This window comes from Protopterus annectens, chromosome 8.part0 (genome assembly GCF_019279795.1).
Source record: "Protopterus annectens isolate FY-2018-M chromosome 8.part0, PAN1.0, whole genome shotgun sequence".
Lineage (NCBI taxonomy): Eukaryota > Metazoa > Chordata > Ceratodontiformes > Protopteridae > Protopterus > Protopterus annectens.
This window is the reverse complement of record NC_056741.1, coordinates 384,035,541-384,062,134: the sequence shown is the minus strand read 5'-3', so window position 1 is coordinate 384,062,134 and position 26,594 is coordinate 384,035,541. Positions and strand designations below refer to the sequence as shown.

Genomic DNA, 26,594 nt, shown 5'->3' with positions numbered 1-26,594 from the left:
CTGTCTGCCAGAATATTTTGTTTCCCTGGCAGGAACTGAGCTTGTAGATCCACTTTGCAAGCTAGAGCTGTGTTCCATAGAGTCATGGCTAGTCTGCAAAGGGGGTAGGAGTGTGAACCCCCTTGCTAGTTTATGTACCACATAACTGTGGTGTTGTCTGTCCGTATCAGTAGTTGTCCTGGTTGTAGAAGATCCCTGAAAGCCAAGAGGGGATTCTGTACAGCTAACATCTCTTTTAAATTGATATGTAGGTGCTTCTGATCCTCTGTCCAAAAACCTTGCAGACCTTTTCCCTGCAAGTGGGCTCCCCATGCTTAATCCAAGGTGTCCGTGGTTAACGCTTGGCTGGCTAGAGGCAGACTGAAGGCTTTCCCTTTGTTGTGAAGACATGCCATGGTCCACCAATGGAATTCCTTTTGTAGGCAAGGCAAGACAGCAATCTGTGTGTCTAGACTGCGGTAATGCTGGGACCATACACTTTTTAGGTACCATTGTATTTTTCTCATATGTAGTCTTGCATTTGGTATGAGAAGGATGCAGGAGGCCATGTAACCCAAAGCCTGCAGGAATTTCCTTGCAGTTAGCTGAGTTATTGATGCCAAGGTTTTGAAAGTTGAAGCCAGCTGTAGTTGTTTTTCGGATGTCAGGAATGTCATCTGGGTTGTTGTATTTAGAAGAGCACCCAGAAAAGTTATCTGTTGTGTGGGTGTCAAATTTGACTTTATGTTCACAGCAAATCCCAGGTACTTGAAAAGATTTTGAACAAATTCCAGATGCTGGAGTAAGACATCCTTGCTGTCTGCTTGAATAACGCAGTCGTCCAGATAAGGGTAAATTTGAATTCCCTTGAGTCTGCAATAAGCTACTACTGGTGCCAGGCACTTGAAGACCCTGGGCGCAGTAGACAAGCCAAAGGGCAGCGCAGAGAATTGGTAATGTTTCAAGCCGGCCTTGAACCCGAGATATTTTCTGCACTCCTGTCTGATAGGGATGTGTAGGTAAGCCTCCTTTAAATCCAATGTCACCATCCATGCATTTTTTCTCAACATTGGCAGGAGCTGCTGCACTGTCTAGTTCTGTAAGAGGTCTGTGCTTGGGCCCTCCCTCTGGAGCGCCTATATCTACCCCCTCTGAGGCCTGTCCAAGCTGGGAAAGGACCAATTTTTAGTTGGCCAATTTCTGCTAAATCTTGGGGGCTGAACTTGTAAGAAATCCTTAACCGTTTGCATGGATTTTGCCTTATCCTCCATTTCCTTTATCACCTCTTCAGCCTTAGACCCAAACAAAACATTATGCTGAACAGGAAAATCCAGTAACTTTGCTTTCACTTGATCAGGTAAGTTTTGTTCCTTTAACCAAGCATGCCTTCTAATGACTGTGCCAGAGGCAGCCGCCCTGCAAGAAGCCTCCAAGGCATCAAAACCACAGTGTAAACCATGCTTCCCCACTTGTTCAGTGGCATGCATCAAATCGTGTAATTCCTTATTATCTGCACATGCAGAAATGGCACCTAGCTTTTGTTTCATAACAGACAGTAGAAATTGCTGATATTTTAGCATATGAAATTGACAATTTAAAGCCCTAATAGATAAAGTAGCAGAAGTGTACACTTTTTTGCCCCATCTCTCCAAAGCTCTAGAATCCTTATCTGTCGGAATAGGGTTTTTAGCAGAAGCGGCCTTAACGTCCTTAGGACCCTGAGAAATGGTTTCTGGATCAGCAGTAGGATTTTTGTAAAGGAACTGGTGGGAGTCAAGGACCATGTAATATCTGTCGTCTTAGCAGGGGCTGGAGGAAAGGAGTCAGGAGTTAAATTAGCCTCAGAAAAGGCATCATCCACAATATCCAAAATAGGAGGAATAGCCAGGGGTCTATGTTGGGGAAGAAGGAAATCCCTAAGCCTTCTCTTAGATTCCGAGTACTCCTGTCCTTCCCAGTGAAAATGTTCCCTCATGTCATGTAAAGTTTCCCCAAAAGAAAAATCCTCAGGGGGAGAAGCTGAAGGAATTGATTCCTCAGCATCAGAATCCTCATAAGGAGGGAAAGTATATTCCTGTTCAGAGGAAGACACTGAAGAAATAGATGCCTGATCAGAAGATTCATAATCCAATTCTTGCCTTGGCCTTTTGTCTGGAGGGGGATGTGAACCCCTAATCATGGTTAGTAAGTCCTCCGCCATTTTAAGTAGCTGTTTCTGAGATTTGGGTCCCGGATCAGAAGAGGCCTGGGCTGGTGTCTTAGATTTAGAAGGAGTCTTTGCCTTTGTCTTGGGCTTTGCCTTTATCAGAAGCTGTGTAGGCCTGAAAACCCCCTCGGAAGCTGGTACCTGCACAGCGGCTCCAGACCCATCTGAGGGAGCATTGTCCGAAGGTCCTGCAGCTGGAGTGCTCAGAGGCCTAGTTGGCTCCTTCGTGGGAGTCCGTTTCGGCAATCTGTTCTGAAATGGACGATGACAGGGGCTGCGAAAGCACGTCACTGCCGACGGCCGAACCGGTAGCTGGCTCTGCTTGTAAAACGTCGTCTGATTTGGACCTCGGAGGCCTGTCCTTATCCTTGCGTCATTTGTGAACTCCGGAAGTCGGAAGCGTGTCCAACGACATTTTATAATTAAATCGCCTACCAAAGTAGTGAAAAGCAAAATCGTACCTTCGCTTAATCGCACGTTGGTTAAATCTAGCACAAAACCGACAACTAGCTACGTCGTGGTCAGGGCCTAAACAAGGAATACAGTAAGAATGGAAATCCTTATGAGGTATTTGCTTCCCACAAGAAATGCAATTATTAACTTTTTCTGACATTGGACTGGAGTAAGAAAAAAGTTTCCCCAACGGGGTACTTAGCTTTGAGAAGAAGTAAGTCTTCGGACTGAAGCACAAAAAAATATCAGGAGTCAGCCGACCGGCACTTGCGAACTGCTTTCACCGCACGGCAAGAAAGACTGGGGAACATGGCGTCGGCTGGCAGCTTTGTACTCCTGGCGCTCTGACGTCAGGCAGCATGACTGAACAGCCGACGCCGGACCCAGACTTTGGGATTCTGGCCGACCGAGGACTGCCTGCCGGCAGGAAGAACCCTACAGTGATGACTGCAACAGTGAAACACAATGAACATATGGATTTAGCCATCATGTTCAACAACACAGAACAAAATCAAAGAGATGTGATTAAACAAAAGTGAGACCCTGGTCTTACAGTTCAGAGTACGTTTGTACCGGTACATCATCCCACTATAGAGTTATATGAAAAAATTGTGTCTAGAGACATTTATAGAATGTATAGTGAAAACAAGAATCTGCAAGTAAATTACAATTTGACTCATGACATGTAGGGGTAAGAGACAGACACAAATTAGAAAATCTAGTTCTTACAATTCAATGTAGCACAGCATAGAAATAGAACCATATCCCAACTTCTGTTAAAGCTTCAGTATCAATGAATACTTCTGGTGTACAACAGTAGTACAGACAGTGAGCATTAACATATGTGCTTCAGTGATACATACCTGTCTCATTCACGCTTGAACGTGTGAGACCTAGATTCCAACATGGAGGTGCAATTACTTGTACTGTTATCAAAAACAAAGTAAAAATGAATACTGTTAGTTTTTTTTGCAGTGCAATGAACAGCAGTACGCATCTTTTAATTAAGTTTACATTAACAGAAAGACACTTTTCTGACTTAATTTCATGATTATGAATGCCAAAGTTACACATTCAGCAAAAATCAAATTAAAGATGAATGAATGAATGAATTAAAGATAAATGTATTGTTCTTAAAATAATATCTGTATGTCTGGGCAATTTTAATCTCAAAACCAAAACATATGCATAAAAAATGCAGCAAAAATGACATGCCCCAATTTAGTGGCAGTACACATTTGCAGTTAAGAGCAACAATTCAGAGAGAAGATCCAAAATGCCCCCCCCACTCCCCCCCCCCCCGAGCAGCAGTTTCTGTAAATGCAGAAAAAATACATTTTTACAAGAAAGTGGCATGCAACTGGTGATGAAAAAGAAAGGTAGCTGCTTAAGACTCATAATTCTAAGGATTTGTCAAAAAGTTGTGAAGACAGAAATGTTGTTGTGTCTTTCGGCTTTTCCCGGTTTGGGGTCGCCACAGCGGAACTCCGGTCCGCTAATGATTGGCAGTAGATTTTCATGTGCTGAGTTGCTGGCCCTGACGCACAACCTTCAACGAGGGTACGTCCATTCACGCATGTCTCCACACAGAAGACGCTCTAGCTGAGAATCGAACAGGACAACGTCTTACTGTGAGGCGACAATGGAAATATTCCTGTCAAATCAACTTTCCACACTACCAGACTTGAACTATAAAGTACAGTTTTGTACCTACCATAAATGTAGATGTTCGAGTGTTCACCCTACTGCAGTCATCACACTTGGGTTATCCTGCCGTCAGGCGGTCCCGCAGTCGGCCCAAAGTCTTGGTCCGGCATCGGTTGCTGTCGCTTCTTCCCTGACGTCAGTGTGCCAGGGGTATATAAGAGGCATTCAATGCCATTTTCTTCAGTTTTTCTTGCCCCAGATGTCAGGTGCCCCCAATAGGTAAGCAAAACATATATATTGCTATATAAAAATGTACATATAAAAATAAAACAATACCTTCAGGCACAAGCAAATACACCACAGAGGTTGTATAGGATAGAATGGTATAGATAAGTCCAGCTAGTACAGAGGGGATGGAGGGAGGGTAACCTGGACTGCAGCAGGGTGAACACTCAAACATCTACATTTATGGTAGGTACAAAACTGTACTATGTTCATCATGTTACCCTGCTGCAGTCATCACACTTGGGTTGAATCCCAAAGCTAAGGATGGGTGGTAGAGTTAAACAGGGTTAGAAGAAGCTAGTAGGCCCTGCAAAACTGCAGTGGCAAAACCAGCTCTAGTCTTAGAATATAGAGGTAAGTGATAGTGTTTGGTGAAGGTGTGTACTAATTCCAAGTTGCAACTTCCAGAATATCCTTGGTTGGCACCCGCCAGAGAAAGGCTGCTGATGTAGCTGCAGCCCTGGTGGAGTGGGACCTAATGTTAGCAGGTACCAGTTTCCCATGATGAGTGTAGCAGAAACGTATGCAATGTCCTATCCATTTTGAAATGGTCTGTTTTGAGATGGCTTTTCCTTGTGATCCTGCAGCATAGGCTACAAAGAGCTGGTCAGATTTTCTGAAAGCCTTAGTTTTATCCAAGTAGTAACGTAATTGCCTGTGAATGTCCAAAGAGTGCAGGATACTTTCTCCTTTGTTCTGGGGATTTGGGAAAAAGGTGGGCAAATGAATGGTTTGGTTTAGGGCCACACTGGATACCACCTTTGGCATAAAGGAAGGGTTAGTTCATAGAGAGACACTCTGTCTTGATGAAAAATGAGGAAAGGCCCCACTGCCATTAGTGCCTATAACTCTGAGACTCTTCTAGCTGAAGTTATTGCTAGTAGCAGGGCAGTTTTCCATGAAAGAAATTTTAAATCAGCTGAAAAAGCTGGTTCAAAGGGCGGCAGTGTAAGCTTTTCCAGAAGAAAGTTGAGATCCCAAGTAGGTGTTGGTGCTCTCCTGGGCAGTCTTATGTTCTTAGCCCCTCTGAGGTACTGTCTTAGGAGTGGATGTGAAAATAAAGGAGGATCCGTGTTGTAATGAGCTGAAATTGCTGAGGCGTGGATCTTAATAGATGAAAAGGAAAGTCCTTTGTGCAACATCTCAGTTAAATATTGCAGAATCTGAGGAATGTTGGGATCAAGGGAATTTTGGCCTTTAGCCTGGTTCTAGGCGCAAAATCTTTTCCATTTGTCTGAATAGGTTTTCCTGGTGCTGGGCCTCCTGGCCTCCAGAATGACATCCATAACAGCTTTGGATAGAGGTGTTGGCTGGTTGTTCAGGTACTTTGCCATGCAGCCAGATTTAAAGTCTTGAGCTGGCTGTGTAGAATCCGATTGTCTCTCTGGGTGAGCAGGTGATGAATTTGTGGTAAAATCCATGGTGGGCCATGGGCCATATTCCTTAGAATTGGATACCAGTGCTGGCGTGGCCAGTCTGGTGCAATGAGTATCATTTGTGGCCTCTCTAATCTGACTTTCAGCAGTACCTTTGCTAGTAGAGGCAGTGGAGGAAAGGCATACACTGTTAATGTTTTCCAACTGAATGCGAGGACGTCCACTTTCCAAGCTTGTGGGTGGAATGTCCTTGTGCAAAATTTTTGAAGTTGGTAGTTTTGGGGGTTGGCAAACAGATCTATGTCTGGGCAACCCATTTTTGAGTTACCATTGCAAATACTTGTGGATCTAATTTCCACTCGTGGGGATCCATGATGTTTCTGCTTAGGTCGTCTGCCAATGTATTTTTCTTTCCTGGCAGAAATTGTGCTTGTAGTTGAACTTGGTAAGACAGTGCTGTGTTCCACAAGGTCATTGCTTGCCTGCATAGAGGGTAGGAATGTGTGCCCCCTTGCTTATGTACCACATTACTGTGGTATTGTCATTCTTTATTACTAGTTGTCCTGGGTGTAAGAGGTCCTTGAAAGCTGTTAGGGCATTCTGTACGGCTAGCATTTCTTTTTGATTGATATGCAGATGCCTTTGATCTGTAGTCCATTTGCCCTGAATGCACTGTCCTGCCATGTGTGCTCCCCAGGCAGAGTCCGATGCATCTGTTGTCATAGTCTGCCTGGCTGTGGGTAAGGTGAAAGGCTGACCCTTGTTGAGGTGACAAGCCTGTGCCCACCACAGAAACTCCTGCTGAAGGCAGGGAATGAGTGGTATCATTGTTTCCAAGCTGTGGCTGTGCTGAGTCCATAAGCTTTTCAGGTACCATTGTAATTTCCTCATATGCAGTTTTGCAAATGGTATTAGTAGTATGCAAGATGCTATGACTCCCAAGGCCTGCAGAATTTTTCTTGCAGGGAGTTGGGTCTTTGTTGCCATTATTTTGAAGTATTGAGTCAGCTGTTGTTGCTCATCTGGCGTGAGATAAGCCATCTGGGCTGTTGTATTCAAGCTGGCACCCAGGAATATTATGTTTTGTGAGGGCACTAGTTTTGATTTCTTTTCGTTTACTGTGTACCCTAGGCAACTTAGAAGGTGTTTGACAAATGCCAGATGCTTTAAAAGAATGTCCTTGCTTTCTGTTTGAATAAGGCAGTCGTCCAAGTATGGGTATATTTGAATTCCTCTTTGTCTGCAGTATGCGATTACTGGTGCCAGGCATTTTGTGAAGACCCTGGGCGCAGTAGATAAGCCAAAGCGCAGTGCAGAGAATTGATAGTGGGTTGAACCTGCCATGAAGCGGAGGTATCTTCTGCAATTTTGTCTGATAGGGACATGCAGGTATGCCTTCTTGAGGTCCAACGTTACTAGCCAAGCATTCTTGCCCAGCATGGGAAGAAGCTGCTGTAGTGTTAGCATCTTGAATTTTGGTACTTGCAGATAGGTGTTCAGAACTGAAAGATCCAGAATGGGTCTCCATGCTCTGTCCTTTCTTGGGACTAGAAAGAGTCTTGAGTAAAATCCTTGTCCTTGCTCCTGTGTAGGTACCTGTTGAATGGCTCTCATGTCCATGAGAGCTGTAATTTGTTTTTGTGCCTCTGCCCATTGATTTGGTGGCAGGTTTGGCATTCCTTTTATCCTTGGCAAGGTATGAAAGTGGAATCTGTATCCTTGTGAGACAATGTTTAGGACCCATTTGTCTTTTGTGATGATGTGCCAGTTGTCTGCAAAAAATGCTAATTTTCCTCCCAAGGGAGCTGCCAAGAAAGATTTGCTTGGTAGTTTGAGGGTTGAGTCATTGTGTTTGTCTTCTGCTAGTTTGGGGCCAGTCTTCTCCTCCTTTCTGGGTAGCAATACCCCATTAGCGAGGTTTGTAAGGGCCTTGTGACTGACCTCTGCCACTTGGGCATCTGTATTTGCCCCTCTGTGATCTGTCAGAAGCTGGAAAGGACCAGTTTTTTGTTGGCCAATTTCTGCTGAAACGAGGGGGTTGTACCTGTAAAAAATCCTTGACCGTCTGCATAGACTTTGCTTTATCCTCCATTTTCTTTAAAACCTCTTCTGCTTTGACACCACATAATACATCCTGCTGTAAAGGTGCATCCAATAATTTTGCTTTAACATGATCAGGTAGGGTTTGTTCTTATAAACAAGCATGTCTACGTATGACAGACCCAGTGACAGCTGCTCTACTGGAAGCTTCCAATGAATCAAATCCACATTGTAAAGTATGTTTGCCCACCTGTTCAGCTGCATGCAACAGATCCTGCATTTCCTTGAATTCAGACTGTTCAGAATGTGTGCTCATCTTTTGTTTTAATTGAGACATTAATTGCTGATATTTCAGCATGTGAAACTGACAATTTAATGCTCTCGTAGCCAGTGTAGCTGAGGTGTATATCTTCTTTCCCCATCTATCTAGGGCTCTGGAATCCCTTTCAGAGGGCACAGGATTTTTAGCCCCTTTGGGACCCTGGGAAATTGTTTCTGGGTCAGCCACAGGGCTTTTATAAAGGAATTTGTGTGAGTCAGGTACTCTGTAGTATCTGTCTGGTTTGGCTGGAGCAAGAGGTAGAGAGTCTGGATTTAGACTAGACTTCAAGTAAACATCATCCACAATGTCTAAAACTGGAGGGATAGCAAGTGGTCTGTACTGGGGTAGTAAAAGGAACTGTCGGAGTCTTTTCTTAGAATCAGAGTAGTCCTGGCCTTCCCAGTGGAAATGTTCCCTCATGGTATGTAAAGTTTCCCCAAAGGAGTAGTCTTCAGGGGGAGATGCTGAGAGAATAGAGTCTTCAGCATCAGAGTCTTCATAAGGGGGAAAAGCGTAATCCTGTTCCTCAGAAGAATCTGAGGAAATAGAAACCTGTTCAGAGGAAGCATAATCCTCCTCTTGTCTTGATCTTTTATCTGGAGGGGGATGGGAACCCCTGATTAGGGTAATCAAATCTTCAGCCATCTTAAGCATCTGTTTCTTAGGCATGGGGTCTTGAACTGGAGACTGATGTATAGTCTTTTTTGGGTTTAATGGAGTTTTAAGCTTAGCATAAGATTTAATGGTGAGTGTAGTCTGTCTGAAGACACCTTCTGCAACCGAAGGTGTTTCTACTGCACCGGGATCTCCTTCTGCTCCGGTGTCGGAAGGGCCTAATGAAGATGGCTGCGACGGCCTAGTACACTCTGCTTGAGAATCCGAAGCTGTCTGGGTTTCCAATTCTGCGGTCGTCAGGGGCTGCGTAGGCACCTCACTGAAAACAGGAGAACCGGCGACACGCCCAGCAGAGGCCTCGGAGTCTGGCTTGTTCCTAGGCTGCTTGTCCTTATCCTTGCGTTTTTATGCATGCCGGTCATTGGCTGCTCCGATGGCATGATATAATTAAATTTCCTACCAAAGTAATGTTGTGCGTAGTCAAAACGGCGTTTGACAGTTCGTTTATTAAACCTAGCAGAAAACAGACAACCTGTGACGTTGTGGTCTGGGCCTAGGCAAGGAATACAAATTGAATGGAAGTCCTTATGAGGTATTTGCTTCCCATAAGAAATGCAATTATTAACTTTTTCTGACATCGGACTGAGGCAAGAAAAGGTTCCCCAATGGGGTACTTAGCTTTACTGAAGACTTCGGACTGAAATTCGATTAGAAAATCTCAGGTGTTGGCCGACCGGCACTTGCGAATTGCTTCTGCTTCGGGCACCGCATGGCAAGAAAGACTGAAGAAAATGGCATTGGATGCCTCTTATATACCCCTGGCGCACTGACGTCAGGGAAGAAGTGACAGCAACTGACGCCGGACCAAGACTTTGGAACTCGGGCCGACTGCGGGACCGCCTGACGGCAGGATAACCCAAGTGTGATGACTGCAGCAGGGTAACATGATGAACATCTCAAAGTTCCTCATAGTCATCTTGTGGATAAATATCGCTAAAAAAGTACTGACTTCAGTTTGGGAACTTGTTATGAAAACTGATAACTTTCAAAACAAAACTGGACTACCTGTAGTACAGCAATCAAGCAGTTTGAAACAGACTGAAATACTGTAAACAGAGAAACAAAACTCAAAGTGCTTTAAATGACATACATGGAAGAAAGTACAGTTGTGTACACTTACCATAAATGTAGATGTTCGAGTGTATTCACTGTTGCAGTCATTACATTTGGGTAATCCTGCTGGCAGGTTGCCCTCAGTCGGCCTGAATTCCAAAGTCCTGGGTCCTGCGTCGGCTGCTGTCACCCCTTCCCTGACGTCAGGTTGTCAGGGGTATAAAGTAAGAGGCCAACGCCATTTTCTTTAGTTTTTCTTGCCCCAGATGTCGGGTGCCCCTTAAATGGGTTGTCAAATTTTATATATCTCATAGATGCACCAATATAAACTTTATCTTCATCTACAAGCAAATACACCACATAGGTTGCATAAATCAGAGAAGGAAAGATAGGTTCCAACAGAAGAAAAGGGGGATGGCGGGTGGGTAACCTGGACTGCAACAGTGAATACACTCGAACATCTACATTTATGGTAAGTGTACACAACTGTACTATGTTCTTCCTGCTTCACTGTTGCAGTCATTACATTTGGGTAGAGTCCCAAAGCTATGGTTCGGAGGCTGGAGCTAAACAGCATTAGGAGTGGCTATGAGGCCCTGCAGAACTGCAGTGGCAAAGCCTGCCCTGGATTTAGAGTAAAGTGCCAGATGATAGTGCTTTGTAAAGGTGTGCACTGAACTCCAAGTAGCAGCCTCTAAAATGTCCTTGGTAGGTACTCCCCTGAGAAACGCTGCTTAAGTGGCTGCAGCTCTGGTTGAATGTGGCCTAATGCCCTTAGGCACTGGCTTGCCATGGTGTAAATAGAAACGAATGCAGTGGTCTTATCCACTTTGAAATAGTCTGCTTTGAGATAGCATTTCCTTGTGAACCTGCAGCATATGTCACTAGTAATTGCTCTGTCTTTCTGAAAACTTTGGTTCTGTCCAAGTAGAATCTAAGCTGTCTCTGTACGTCCAAAGAATGCAGAATTCTCTCCCCCTTGTTCTGTGGATTTGGATAAAAGGTTGGCAGGTGAATAGAGTCACACTGGACACCACCTTAGGCATAAATGTTGGGTTTGTCCTCAGACAGACCCTGTCTGGATAAAAAATGATAAAAGTTTCTACAGCCATGAGTGCCTGTAGCTCTGAAACTCGTCTTGCAGAAGTTATTGCTAGGAGCAGAGCTGTTTTCCAAGATAAAAACTTTATATCAGCAGTCAGCTCAAAAGGAGGCAGGGTGAGTTTTTCAAAGACATAGTTGAAGTCCCATGCAGGCATTGGTGATTTTCTTGGAGGCCTTACATTTTTGGCCCCTCTGAGGTACTGCTTTAATAAGGAATGAGAAAAGATTGGTGGCTCTGCATTGTAATGAGCCGAAATGGCAGAGGCATGAATTTTAACAGATGAAAAAGATAGGCCTTTGTTCAGCATCTCAGTTAAGTATTGCAAAATCTGAGGAATATTTGGCACAGCTGTATCAGTTCCTTGTGCCTGGTTCCAGGCACAGAATCTCTTCCATTTTCCAGCATAAGATTTTCTAGTACTAGGCCTTCTGGCTTCCAAAATGACATCCATCACAGTTTTACTGAGAGGTGTGTTTTGTATGACTACATTATCCGCCATGCTGCCAGGTTTAAAGCCCTGAGTTGGCTGTCCAGGATCTGATTGTTTTGCTGGGACAGTAGATGAAGTATTTGAGGTAAGGTCCAAGCTGGGCATTGAGACAAGTTCCTTAGTATTGGATACCAGTACTGGCTGGGCCAGTCTGGGGCAATCAGTATCATATTTGGCTTCTCCTGGAGTACCTTGGGGAGGAGAGGCAGGGGGGGGGGGGGCGCATATACTGATAGGTTTTTCCAGCTGAAAGATAGGGCGTCCGCTTTCCATGCTTGTCTGTGATAAATCCTTGTGCAGAATCTTTTTAATTGGTAGTTGTGAGGAGAGGCAAATAGATCTATGTCTGGGCATCCCCATTTCCTTGTTATCATGCTGAAGACTTGTGGATCCAGCCGCCACTCGTGGGGATCTCTGAGGTTTCTGCTTAGTTCGTCTGCCAGAGTATTTTTCTTTCCTGGCAGGAATTGTGCCTGCAGATGTACTTGGTAAGTCAATGCTGTGTCCCACAAAGTCATGGCTAGTCTGCAAAGGGGGTAAGAATGTGTGCCCCCCAGCTTGTTTATATACCACATCACCGTGGTGGTGTCTGTCTTTATCAGTAGTTGTCCTGGATGAAGTAGGTCCTTGAAGGCTGTCAGGGCATTTTGAACAGCTAGCATTTCTTTTTGATTGATATGTAGATGCATTTGGTTTGAGGTCCATGTGCCCTGAATGCATCTTCCTGCCATGTGGACCCCCAGGCATAATCTGAAGCATCCGTTGTTAGTGTCTGCCTGGCTGGGGGTAATGTGAATGGCTGTCCCTTGTTTTGGTGACAAGCTTTTGCCCACCATCGAAACTCCTGTTGCAGGCAGGGAATAAGAGTAATCATAGTTTCCAGGCTGTGGCAATGTTGAGTCCAAACACTTTTTAGGTACCACTGAAGTTTCCTCATATACAGTCTTGCATATGGAATTAGTACGATGCAGGATGCCATGAAGCCCAAAGCCTGCAGAATATTTCTTGCAGATAACTGAGCCTTTGTCAACATTTTGAAATAGGTAGTCAGTTGCCTTTGTTTGTCTGGCGTGAGATAAGCCATCTGGGCAGCTGTATTTAAGCTTGCACCCAGGAATATTATCTCTTGAAAGGGTACTAGTTTTGATTTCTTTTCGTTAACTGTGTACCCTAGGCATGTTAGAAGTCTTCTCACAAACGCCAGATGCTGTTGAAGAAAGTCCTTGTTCTCTGCTTGAATTAGACAGTCGTCCAAGTAACAATATATTTGTATTGCTCTTTGTCTGCAGAATGCAATTACTGGTGCCAGACACTTTGTAAAGACCCTGGGCACAGTAGATAAGCCAAACGGCAGTGCAGAGAATTGGTAATGCATTAAGCCAGCCTTGAATCTGAGATATCTTCTGCATATTTGTCTGATTCGGACATGCAGGTATACCTCTTTTAGGTCTAAAGTCACAAGCCATGCGTTCTTGCCCAGCATGGGCAGAAGCTGCTGCAAAGTCAACATCTTGAATTTTGGTATATCCAGGAATGTGTTCAGAATAGATAGGTTCAGTATTGGCCTCCAGGCCTTGTCCTTTCTGGGTACCAAGAACAGCCTTGAGTAAAATCCTTGTCCCTGCTCTTGTTCTGGTACTTGCTGAATGGCCCCCATGTCCATGAGGGATGAGACCTGTTTTTGTACCTCTGCCCATTGTTTTTTTTTGGCAGATCTGGCCAGCCGCTTGCCTTTGGCATTGTATGGAAATGGAACTTGTAGCCTTGTGACACGATATTTAGTACCCACTTGTCCTGGATTATAATGTGCTAATTTTGAGAAAAAAGTGCTAATTTCCCCCTATGGGTGCTGCCAGGAGATAAGTGCTTTGTGCAGGCAGGGGGAAGTCATTGGGACTGTTTCCTGTATGGTTGTGATTTGTCCTCTCCAACGTTGGAGGTAGAAGCACCCCATTGCTTTGACCTGTACGAACCTTGCGCCTGGAATCTGCCTCTAGAGCGTCTGGATCTGCCCCTTTGAGGTCTGTCTGACACAGGAAAGGACCAGTTCTTTGTTGGCCAGTGTCTACTAAACTTAGGTGGCTGTACTTGTAAAAAATCTTTGACCGTTTGCATAGATTAAGCTTTTCCTCCATTTTCTTTAACACCAAACAAAGTATCATGCTGTAAAGGTGCATCTAATAATTTAACTTTGACATGATCAGGCAGATTTTGTTCCTTTAACCAAGCATGCCTCCTAATTACAGAGCCCGTAACTGTGGCCCTGCAGGAGGCCTCCAAAGAATCAAAACCACATTGCAAAGGATGCTTTCCAACTTGTTCAGCTACATGCAATAAATCCTGCATTTCTTTGTTTTCTGCACATTCAGAGTTTAACATTTTCTGTTTAAGCAATGCCATGATATGTTGCTGATATATGAGCATATGAAACTGACAGTTTAAGGCCTTTATAGCCAAGGTAGCAGATGTGTAAACCTTTTTTTCCTCCATCTATCCAGTACCCTAGAATCTCTGTCAGAGGGGGTAGGGTTTTTTTGCAGTGGAAGCCTTAACTCCTTTGGGACCCTGAGAAATAGTTTCTGTGTTTGCAGCAGGGTTTTTTTTCTGGAGGAGAAGCTGAAGGTATAGATTCTTCAGCATCAGAATCCTCATGGGAGTAGAAGAGAATATTCCTGATCAGAAGAGGAGTCAGAAGAAACGGAAACCTGATCTGAAGATTCATAGTCAGTCTCTTGCCTAGGCATCTTATCAGGAGGGGGATGGGAACCCCTGATCAAGGTAATCAAGTCTTCGGCCATTTTGAGCATTTGTTTTTTGGGCATAGAGGCCTGACCACGTGGCTCTTGAGTTTGCTTCTTTGCTTTAGAAGGTGCTGTAGTCTTTGCCTTTGAAGCTGAAGTCGGTTTAATGTAAAGATGTTTAGGTCTGAATACACCCTCAAAAGCCAGTGCCTGCTCAGCGGCTCTGGACCCATCTGAAGGAATAGTATCTGAGGCTCCAATACGTTGAGTTTCCAGCAGCATGGCCGACTCCACGTGGGAGTTGGTAGCGGCCTGCGACTCTAAAGTAGCGGGTGTCAGGGGCTGCGAAAGCGCCTCACTGAGAACCGGCGACTAGCTTAAGAGAAGCTTCATCGGTTTTGGGCCTCGGCTGTCTCTCTCCTTTTCTTTGCGTTTTTTTGTGAATTCCGGTAGTCGGATGGCCATCTGACAACATTTCTGGATAATTAAACCGGCGTCCAAAATAGTTTAAAGCAAAATCATACTATTGCGTTGGTTAAATCTAGCACAAAACCGACAACCAGAAATGTTGTGATCAGGGCCTAGGCAAGGAATACAGCAAGAAAGAAAATCCTTATGAGGTATTTGCTTTCCACAAGAAATACAATTATTTACTTTTTCTGACATTGGTCTGGAGCAAGAAAAATGTTTCCCCAACACGGTACTTAGCTTTATTGAAGACTTCGGATCTGAAACTACTCCCTTTACTAGAAAGCTGAGCCAGAATCTTGCATATAACAAATATTTTACAAAAATATTTCTGCTAATGAAGACACAGACTTGTCTAATGCTCTAATGAAAAGATCTTCAAAACAGCTGGTGTGAAGCTACAGGCAAGAAACTTACAGTAGCAACATGTTTTCCTTCAGCAACCAAAGAAAAAGGAAAGACAGTTTTGTTTGAAATCATCATAAATGCTTTTATACTTCAATTTAATGGAACTTTCATTTTACAAAACAAAATCTGAAAGTAGACTTGTGTATCATTATTTTACATCAACACTTTAAACATATTATCAAAACAAAATCTAAAAATGACTAAATTTTTATTTTATTTATTTGACATTTGTTTATCAGGAAAGCCCGACTGGGAAAATGCCCATTTTCAGCAGAGGTCTGGGAGAAAAGCTCCAATGAACATATTACTAAAACAGATTAAATTACGATATTAGAAAGGTTCAGACAATATACACTAAATGCAAAGAGGTATAGCAGGACACTAAGTACAAGAAACAATGTGGTAAGGCAGTCAAATACACAAGAAACAAGAGACAACTAGTACAATACGAAAATATTTTACCTACATTCTTGTATGACTGTACATTATAATGAAGTACAACAAAATGGTAAGTAAACTGGTAAATATTTTATATTCTACGTGAAGAACTTAGGTTTGTGTTGGACATTACATGCAAATGTTTAACGGAGTATACCTTTTTGGTGTATTGCACTTGATTTCTCTCAAGGATGAAAATATCTTTCACAATACTTGCAACAAACTGCCATAAAGTCTGCAAGGGGCCTCACTAAGCTCTTAAGCTCTATTTTGTTGACTATTACCCCACATTTTCTAACCAAATACATTTTGAAATCTGATCATTTGAAATCATAAAAAAAATTTCAGAAACACTAACCACCATTTAAAGTACCATTTATACAATAAATCCCTACCACTATGCAATTAGAAGTTATGTACTCACCATAATGTTCCATCTGAGTAGGTAGTTCATTTGTCTGCAACCTGTAGGGTTACGGATCCGATATCGGATCCGAGCTGGCAACTTGTTTCAAGCTAATGGATCCGAGCTCCTAGCTCCTCCCTTCACCCATAATCCCCTGCTAACCCTTCATGATCTCAGATCGAGTTTGCCTCTCAATATATATCTAACAAAGGATATCTAAAAACTAATAGATCTGAAGAAGGTCAGGGGGAAGGAGGGGGGGGGGTGGTTGCAGACAAATGAACTACCTACTCAGATGGAACGTTATGGTGAGTACATAACTTCTAAATCTGAAGTAGGATTGTTCATTTGTCAGCAACCTGTGGGACAGAGTCCCCAGCTACCTGCACCCTGGGTGGCCATCATGGAAGGATATTACAAAGCACCGCAGAGCCAAAGGATGCTCTCCCTCTAGAAAGCAGGTCTAGCTTGCAGTGGTTGATAAAGGTATGAGATGAAGCCCAAGTGGCTGCAGAACAAATATCATCCAAAGGAACTCTAGACTTGAAAGCCGCAGAAGTAGAAATGGAGCGAGTGGAATGAGCACGAACTCCTTCTGGTGCGGGTCTACCCGAGGCTTGATGAGCCAGTAGGATACATTGGGAAATCCAGCGAGATAAAGATACTTTAGAGATAGCTTTCCCCAAGTTAAATTTGGCAAAGGAAACGAACAGCTGGTCAGACTGTCTATGGCCAGCCATCCTATGAGTATAAAAACGAAGCTGCCTATGAATATCCAATGAGTGCAGCTTGTATTCACCCTTATTTTGATATTTAGGGAAGAAAACCGGTAAATTTATGGATTGGTTTATGTTGGTTTCTGATGCTATCTTGGGAAGAAAGGAGGGATTGATCCTGAGGTACACTCTATCAGGGTGAAAAATCAGGTATGGAGGCTTTACAGAAAGAGCCTGAAGTTCCGACACTCTTTTCGCTGAAGTAATGGCTACAAGGAATGCTGTTTTCCATGACAAGAATTTGAGATCCACTGAAGCAGCGGGTTCAAAGGGTGGAGCAGTCAAGGCTTGAAGAACTAAAGTAAGATCCCATGGGGGTACGGCTTCTTTTACAGGAGGTCTAAGTAAAAAGGTACCCTTGAGAAAGGTTTTACACAATTTGGCTGACATCAAGGGCCCTGTATCATGTCCCACATGATGAGAAATGGCTGCCAACTGCAGTTTGACAGTTGAACAACTAGCGCCTTCTTGAAAGAGTTCAGTTAGGAAGTCTAAAATGGATGGAAGAGGAGCCGTAAAGGGATCTAGATTGCAGCGCTCCGCCCAGATGGAAAAACGTTTCCATTTGCTGTGATACACTTTCCTGGTGGAGGGCTTATGCGCTGCCACGAGAATGGCTTTGACTGGTGAAGAGATACCGAGAGTCCTAACTAGGAGTGGAACTGGAAAAACCAAGCTGTCAGTTTCAGATTGTCCAGGTTTGGAGTTGGCAAGTCCAATGGATGGGAGATGAGATCCGGAATGGGATCTAGAATCAAAGGGTGATTCACAAGGTGAGACCACAGGTAAGGGAACCAAATTTGTCGAGGCCAGAATGGGGCAATGAGAATCATCTTGCTCCCCAACCGCGAGGCTTTCTGTAAGAGTTGTATCATCATTGGAAGGGGAGGATAGGCATAGAGTAGACCGGGTGGCCAAGTATGCACCAGAGCGTCTCTTGGAGATTCCCCTGGTGGGGGGATTAGAGCGAAGAAATTGTTGCATTTGGCGTTTGATGGAGATGCAAAAAGATCATAGCAGGGTTGCCCCCATGTTGCGAATATCTGCTTCGCTACTAGAGGATTGAGAGACCACTCGTAAGGGGTAAGAAGGGTGCGGCTGAGCTTGTCCGCTAGGATGTTGGTCCTCCCCGGAATGTGCGTTGCAATCAGAAAGCGGTTGGTGGAGATCGCCCATTCCCACACTCTCATGGCTTCGCGGCAAAGAGGATAAGATCTGGTCCCCCCGTTTGTTGATATACCAGACTACTGACATGTTGTCCGAGTGAATTGCAATCGTTCCTGTGGGGAGGAAGCTCTGAAGTGCTTGCAACGCCAACAGCACCGCTCTCATCTCCAGAACGCAGACATGCAGGGAGGTCTCTGTATCGTTCCACATGCCTTGGACTGTCCTGCCTGAGTAATGCCCCCCCCAACCCGAGGCGGGAAGCGTCCATGGTCACCGTGGTGATAGGGGGAGAGGTGCGGAAGGGACGGCCTGTAAGGAAGTTCGATGCTTGGAGCCACCATAGTAACGCCCTTCTGCAAGCCTTGCTGATAGCAATGGGATGGTGGAGAGGAAGGGATAGGAAGGACCATTGCACTAACAGAGTCCATTGCAGGACTCGCATGTTCAAACGGGCGCATGGAAGGAGTGTAATTGCTGCCGCCATGGAGCCTAGTGCCCTCAGGATCAATTCCGCTGGTGAAGCCTCTGCCGCCATGGAGCCTAGTGCCCTCAGGATCAATTCCGCTGGTGAAGCCTCTGAATGAAGGATAGCCCGCACATGAAGTTGTAGATTGCTGATTCTCTCGGCAGTTAGGAAGGCTCGCAAATCTCTGGTGTTTATTCTGGCACCTATGAATTCTATGATCTGTGTTGGAGCCAGTAGAGATTTGCCGACATTGATAGTAATGCCTAGTTGTGGGGCTAGATGGAGAAAGAAGTCTCTGGCCGAGCAAAGTAGATGCCTTGTTGGTGCGGTCAGGAGCCAGTCGTCCAGGTACGGGAAGACCTGAATTCCCTGGAGTCTCAGGTGGGCCGCAATCACTGCTAACACTTTGGTGAACACCCTGGGGGCTGTGGTGAGGCCAAAGGGAAGGACCCTGAACTGGTAGTGACTGGCTCCCAGCCGGAAGCGAAGGAACCTCCTGGATCATTTGTCCATTAAGATGTGGTAATACGCATCCTTGAGGTCTATAGAGCATATCCAATCGTTCTCCCTCAAAAGGGAGAGGATAGATTGAAGAGTGACCATTCGGAATTTTTCCTTGGTTACTGACAGGTTCAAGCGGGAAAGGTCTAGGATGGGTCTCAGATCACCCGTCTTTTTTGGCACCAAAAAAAACCTGGAGTAGAACCCTAATCCGAGCTGGTCTTGGGGGATGGGCTGGATGGCTCTTTTTCTTAGCAGCTGCTGTATTTCTGCAGCCTCCCTGTGATCGGGTGGTACATCGGGGAGGTTCTTGGATCGGGGGACATGAAGAATTGGTATTTTGTACCCTCTGGATATGATGCGAAGCACCCAGCGGTCTGTTGTGATGGACTCCCATGCCGCTAGATGTTTCGAAAAATGCCCCCCTCAGGGCTGCTGCGCGGGCCGCTCAGAGAAAGGTTCTCTGGACCCAAAATGTCTCGGAGCCCCTCTGCCCCTGGGGCGACGTCCTCCCTGTCCACCTCTGCCACGGTAGGACTGGTTGTCCGGAGCTGGTTGGGAATGTTGTGATTTCCGGAACCACATCTTCTTCCGACTCTTTTGGTTCCTTGAAAAGGACCGCTGGGGAGCAGAGAAGCGGACTCCGATGGCAGACAACGTCTTCCCGTCCTTCTCACTCTGGACAAGCATCTCGCGAACTGTTTTGCCAAAAAGGGCAGAACCATCAAAGGGGGCGTTCACGAACGACGCTTTAAAAGGCTCCGTAAAGTCGCAATGACGGAGCCAGGCCTGACGTCTCATGACTAGGCCTGCTCCGCTAGCCCTAACGGCTCGCTCTGTGGCGTGGGACAACAGCCGCATAGAGGTGTTTGAAATAGATCTCAGAGTGGCCATTCGGGTGGAGTACAATTGTTTATCCTCCTCCGACATGGACTCAGGGGGGGATGCAGTGTATTCTTTGATAAGGTCCCGCTGCATCCTGATGACATGTGCCATATAGTTCAGAGACCTTACTGAGAAGGTCACTGAACTAAAGACTCGCTTCCCTAAGCGATCCATCAAACGGGACTCTCTGCTCGGTGGATGGACTGAGGGACTCTCCTGAGCCAATTCCCTCTTTGTGGCTGCCGCCATCAACATGGCATCTACAGGGGGGCCCTTACTCCAATGTGACCGGTCTGAGGGGGGGGGCTAAGAATCCTATCCGGTCATTTCGGTATTGGCTCCACGGTGTCCGGATCCTTCCATGCCCTGGTGGTAATGAGGTCCACCAGGGGGTCGGCTGGAGGGGACACCCAGGAGGTAGACGGGCCTGCCTCAAATGCCTCCAGAAACACGGACTCGTCAGAGGAAGACTTGGGGCCAGACCACCCACCTCTGATTCTCAGCATCTCCATGATGTCTCCAAAGGAGACATCATCAGGGGGTGATCTTGGGGAGCCTTCCCCTTCCTCCAAGTCCGTGTCCTCGGTTAAGGACTCAGGGGAGTCCACGTGACTCCTTTTGCACTTATGCTTGCGGGGAGTTTCCTCGGGGGGACTGTCCGAGGAGGCCTCGCCAGCAACATCTTGTTCCAATGGAAGTATCTGTGACATCGAAGCAGGCTGTCCCTTTGGCCGCGTGATGGAAGCCTGGCCCAGCAGAGAGGGAGTGCAGGGAGGAGTCGATGCAAGGACCGGGGGTCCGGATGCTCTCAACAGAGCCCTCACCACACATCGAATGCCGAGGGAGAGCCACTCTCCAATGGATCCGAAAGTCGGCTCCCACTCGGATCCGATGAAGGGATCAGAGCCGGCGCTAAGACCGTCGGATCCGAGGGACCAGTGCGCTCCGACCTGGACGGAGCCGAAGGCACACTGAATCCCCCGGATCCGAAGCTCGGACCACGGCTCCGAGAGGTCGGATCCGACAAGCTCGAGGGTAGCGTCGGGTCTGAAGTACCAAGTACTGTCGGCGCCGACCCACCCCCGGCTCCAAGGCTGCTCGGCTCCGAGCGCTCCGAACCCGGGTAGCGGGTCGGAGAAGGAGCAATTGGGTGGAAAAAAAGGTGTCGAGCTCCCCCCCTGAGGGGGGGGGGGGAGGCAAGAGCACTCCCATCTGCAGCTGGGCCTGGATGAACTTTCGCATCATCCGGTCCAAGTCTGCATCTGATAAGCTGAAAGTGGATCTCGAAGAGGCCACCGAGGCAGGCCTGGAATGCTGCCTCGATGACCTCAATGGAGATCGGGTCTCCTTCCTCCTCGGGCCCCGGGGAGAAAGAAGGGGATCGGAGTCTAGGAGGAGGAGACCTAGAAGCAGTGGAGGGAGAAGCCCGCTTAGCTGGCGGGGCCGAAACGGAGGTCTCGGCCCGCCGCTTGTGGTGCTTCTCCCTCCATTTCTCCCTCCTGGCCTCCCTGTCCTCCGACACTTTAGCGGGAGTTTGAGTCCCAGTCGGAGGGCAGGGGGGCAGGAGTGGCAACCACCACAGGCTGTGATGGGGCCACGGGAGCAGCAGAGGTAGCGGAGGCCGAAGCTGAATCCGGGGGGTAGAAGTCCCACCAGGACCAGCTTCGACTTCCGTTCTTTCAGTGCCCTGGGGTTGAACGCTGCACAGATAGTACAGCCCGAGGTGAGGTGTTCAACCTCAAGGCACCGAATGCACCGAGTGTGGCCATCAGCCGGGGAGAGCTTATGGCCACACTCGGTACATTTAGAAAATATGGCTTTTGGGGCCTCAACGGGCCCCGGGGAGAAAGAAGGGGATCGGAGTCTAGGAGGAGGAGACCTAGAAGCAGTGGAGGGAGAAGCCCGCATAGCTGGCGGGGCCGAAACGGAGGTCTCGGCCCGCCGCTTGTGGTGCTTCTCCCTCCGTTTCTCCCTCCTGGCCTCCCTGTCCTCCGACACTTTAGCGGGAGTTTGAGTCCCAGTCGGAGGCAGGGGGGCAGGAGTGGCAACCACCACAGGCTGTGATGGGGCCACGGGAGCAGCAGAGGTAGCGGAGGCTGAAGCTGAATCCGGGGGATAGAAGTCCCGCCAGGACCAGCTTCGACTTCCGTTCTTTCAGTGCCCTGGGGTTGAACGCTGCACAGATAGTACAGCCCGAGGTGAGTTGTTCAACCCCAAGGCACCGAATGCACCGAGTGTGGCCATCAGCCGGGGAGAGCTTATGGCCACACTCGGTACATTTAGAAAATATGGCTTTTGGGGCCTCAACCATTCTTTTTTTTTTTTTTTTTTTTTTAAACTAAAAAGGAAAAAGAAAAAGAACTACACACACACACACACAGGCCCCAAAAGACACTCAACAAACACTCACACACTAGCGACCAGCGAAGGGAGGGTATTGATTAAAAAATAAGGAATCTAACTCAGACACACTTTACAAGTATTAATTTAAACTAAAAAAGAAATTCCTGACGAAAAATACTTAGAAAAAGTTAACTTTTTCCCACTTATCGGTAGAGCTCAAAAAGGATCCAGCCATCACAAGCGCGGCAAACTAGATCTGAGGTCATGGAGGGTTAGCAGGGGATTATGGGTGAAGGGAGGAGCTAGGAGCTCGGATCCATTAGCTTGAAACAAGTTGCCGGCTCGGATCCGTAACCCCACAGGTTGCTGACAAATGAGCAATCCTACTTCAGATCTATAATTTAAAGTGGCAAACTTAGCAGAAATAAATAAAACATAAAATTCATACATCACATCTCACAGACCTTGCTTTTAGTGAACAATCAAGATTTTCATTCAGACCAGGCTAACACATTACATAAAATATGACATAGATATAAATATGGCTGTTCTGGTATATCACATCTCTTCCCTCTTCTTTGACGATGTTGAGTTCATCAAACTTGAGGTAAGTTTATGTCTATATGATGCATTAACATTTGATTTAGTTTTGATTGTGCAGTAATGCTTATGCATGTTCTTGGATAATTAGTAATGCTTATGCACATTCTTGGTTTCCAACACAGAATGCATCATAAACACTGCATGGCAACACGTACTACGTTTTCTGAATTGCAGTCAGTCTCAACTGTAATTTTTGTTGAAATGGTCAAAGATTATCATAGAACTATTATAAATTAACCTACTCGTTTTACTGAGTTCACATGAGAGTAACGAGATCTTTTCCCTTGGCTCCCAATTCCTTTATTTTCATGTTTGTTAGTGTCTAACAATAACTTAATATTTCTACCCCTGTTCTCCAGAAATGTAGTTTCACCACTTGAACACCCTTCAATTAGTAGTACAAACACCTTTAATGTAAGCAACAGAAAGTACAGTTGTGACCCACTTACCACAACTGTAGATGTTCAAGTAGATCAATGCTGCAGTACTGGTTCTTGAGTCTTCCTACCATGAAGAAGCCTACAAACAGCCAGATTTTGAGAGTCTTTACATCATCCCTAAAATGACCTACAAAGACCAACTTCTGGACATTAGGGTATGAGGGTGTCTGTTGGCACCACATCAGGTCTTTCTAATCAGGGAATGAGAGGTCTTGATGCTTGAGGACAGCACAATCTTCCTAGTTGTCTGAACTGAAAGGTGTGTGTGTGTGTGGGGGGGGGGGGCATAAGAGGCAGAGAGGGAATGATGGAGATAAGTGGTCTCTCTGTGGAAAAACATTCTCTACCTCTTGTACCCAACAAGATAGAGACCAGTGGTCAACAGACAGAGGGGTTGGAGACTAGGAGTATGTACTGCAAAGACTAATCTTCTCTAACTACAATTATGGTGAGCTTGACTTAACTTTACTGTACAATGTTCTGCACAGTCAATGCTGCAGTAGTGATTCTTGGGTGGACCCCAAGGATAAAAGTTAAGTGGTGGGTCACCCCTATGATCACAGGAAATAAGGTTTTGCAGATGGCAGTAGCAAAATGTACTCTAGCCCTGGAGACGGTGCCTAGGTTACAGTATTTTATAAAGGTGTTCACTGAGTTCCATGTAGCTGCATCTCGGATGGCCTGGGTAGGGACTGAAGGCATCTCTGATCAGTATTAGCAAAAACCTACGGGCACTCATAAAATCGTCTTAGGCCAGCTTCGAGAGAAAAACTGCACAGGACACCAAGGATAATCACAAGGCTTTCTTTAGTTATGTTAGGAACCTGGGTGGGAAATTCCCAGATATGCTCAGAATTAGTCCAAAATGACAAAAAAAAATACACCGAACCCACAGACATTGCCAACATCCTAGCTGACAGGTTCAGTGCAAACTTCTCCCCCCCTTCCCCACCAAAAGGGCAAATATCTATCCCAGCAGAGTGCTGCCCCCGACATCTCAGATGCTCAGGTAAGAGCCGCCCTCTCCAAAGCAAAAAACACAGCATCAATGGGACCAGACGGTGTCCCGGGATGCGTCCTACATGAACTCAAAGAAGAACTAAAACCAAACATAAAACTACTGTTCAATCTCAGCCTTACTACAGGATATGTACCCAAAGAGTGGCGTACAGCAACAGTGGTCCCTCTCCACAAAGGTGGTGCCTCAACGGATCCTGGAAACTATCGCCCCATAAGCTTGACTAGCTTGGTCTGCAAAACTATGGAAAGGATCATCATGGACCTCATAAATAAAGATATTGGGGACCTACAGACACTGGATCCTACCCAGTTCAGCTTTGTTAAGGGCAGATCCTGCCTCTTAAACCTGGTCGATTTCTTTGAAACAGTCACCAAGGCCATTGACGAGAGGAAGGTGGTCCACACAGCCTACCTGGACCTTGGAAAAGCCTTTGATACAATACCCCACTCGGGCATTATAGATAAGCTCACCAGCTTAAATATAAACCCCTATGTCACTAGATGGGTTGCAAACTGGCTCAAGGACAGAACCCACATGGTTAGAATTGCTGGAGCCATGTCAGACTCCGAACCAGTTACAAGTGGCGTCCCACAAGGCTCAGTCCTGGGACCTCTCTTGTTCGGTATATATTTCTCGGAGGTACAGGCTAACACGGAAGGACTGTGGCTGACCAAGTTCGCAGATGACTGCAAACTGGGCGCCATAATAGACTCTCCAGCAGACACAAGCATCCTACAAAAGAGCCTCATAGAAACAGACAACTGGTGCCAGAGCCATGGCCTCAAGCTAAATGCCAAAAAGTGTATAGACATCCCCTTTGGCAAAAACAAATTGCCCACAAATTACCACATAGGTGGTAATCCATTAAGTACAGAAGAAGTAATTAGGGACCTGGGGACCCAAGTTGATAGCAATCTCTCATTTGACAACCACGTGGCCAAAGTGGTTAGAAAAACATTTTATACAGCCCACCTAATCATGAAGGGATTCACATCTAGATCAGGGGAGGTCATCGTGCCTCTTTACTCATCCCTCATCAGGCCCATAATTGAGTACAATGCCCTTTGGGATGTACCTTACCAGACACCTGCAGCAACTGGAAAGACCCCAAAAGTACCTCACCAAGAGGATCAAAGGGCTCAAACAGATGCCATATGCTGCCCGGTTAAAGAAACTCCAGCTCTACTCAGTGGCATACCGCCTGCTCAGAGGCGATCTGTGCCTGACGTATAAAGCCATGTCCAACCCGGAATTAATGGACATGCTGCACCTCAGAAAATCCAAATCCCATCGAGCTACGTGCTCAAGAGACTTGAACCTCAGCACTGAAATAAATAGGACATGCTGGAGGGACAGATTCATAACCCAGAGGCTCCCTTCACTCTGGAATAAAATCCCAGTCCAGGTTAGGCAGAGTCCCTCACTGACTCTTCAAGAGGAATCTTGATGAGTGGATGGGAGATTATAGGTTTACCCCGGGTATCACTTCTGTGTCACTGTTAGACAGAGGCACAGTATACGAACCTCGAAAAAGGGCATAGCAAAATTCATTTAAAATGGGTGGCGAAAGCCAAACGCACTCTGGCTAGGCTTATAAATGCCCTAGGGCAGATAGCCTAGTATGAACCTATGAAAAGCTTAGATGGTTGCACCACGCCTGGTGGAATGGGCTTTAATATACCCAGATAAATTGTTTCCATGGTGTGAGCAACAGAACTTAATGCAGTTAGCTATCCATTTTGAAATGGTTTGGAGACAGACTTGTCCTGCTTACCTTCTGCAAAAGCCATCAGTAATGGTTCTGCTCTATTAGGGTTTTATTGACATGTCCTGTGCACATACAGGGAATGGATGACTTGTTCTGCCCTGTTTTGTGGGTTTGGTAAGAAGACTGTTAAGTGGAGAGCCTGGTTTTAAAGTACATTCTGAAACTATCTTAGGCATAAAAGATGGGTTTGTTCTGAGGGTGACCTTATCCCTGTGGAAACAGTGAAAGGTCCTTTATACATGAAAACTTGTAGATCAAAAACTCTAATAGCTTACGTAACAGCTGTAAGAAATGTGGTCTTCCAGGTGAGTTTCTCTAGAGAAGCAGTGGCAGCAGGTTCAAAAGGGGGAAGGTTAGTTTTTCCAACAGAATTCAGATCACATGCAAGATCAAGACTCCTTCTAGGTGGTCTCAAATGAATCTCCCCTTTTAGAAAAAGTTTCATGTGGGGGTGAGAGAAGACACGTTAGGGCAATATGCAGGCAAGTTGATACAATAGAAACATGTACCTTAATGCTGGAAGAAAAGACTT

General features: G+C 45.9%; 1 protein-coding gene across 2 annotated transcripts in view; it reads right to left on the bottom strand.

The window, feature by feature from the left end:
* Positions 1–26,594, bottom strand: part of LOC122808822 (killer cell lectin-like receptor subfamily F member 2) — a 1,412,691-nt gene that overhangs the window by 417,434 nt on the left and 968,663 nt on the right. For both annotated transcript variants that reach the window (XM_044079894.1, XM_044079895.1), the window contains one exon: positions 3,502–3,564. In XM_044079894.1, coding sequence (XP_043935829.1) covers positions 3,502–3,564 — 63 coding nt within the window. The remainder of the gene's footprint in view (positions 1–3,501; positions 3,565–26,594) is intronic.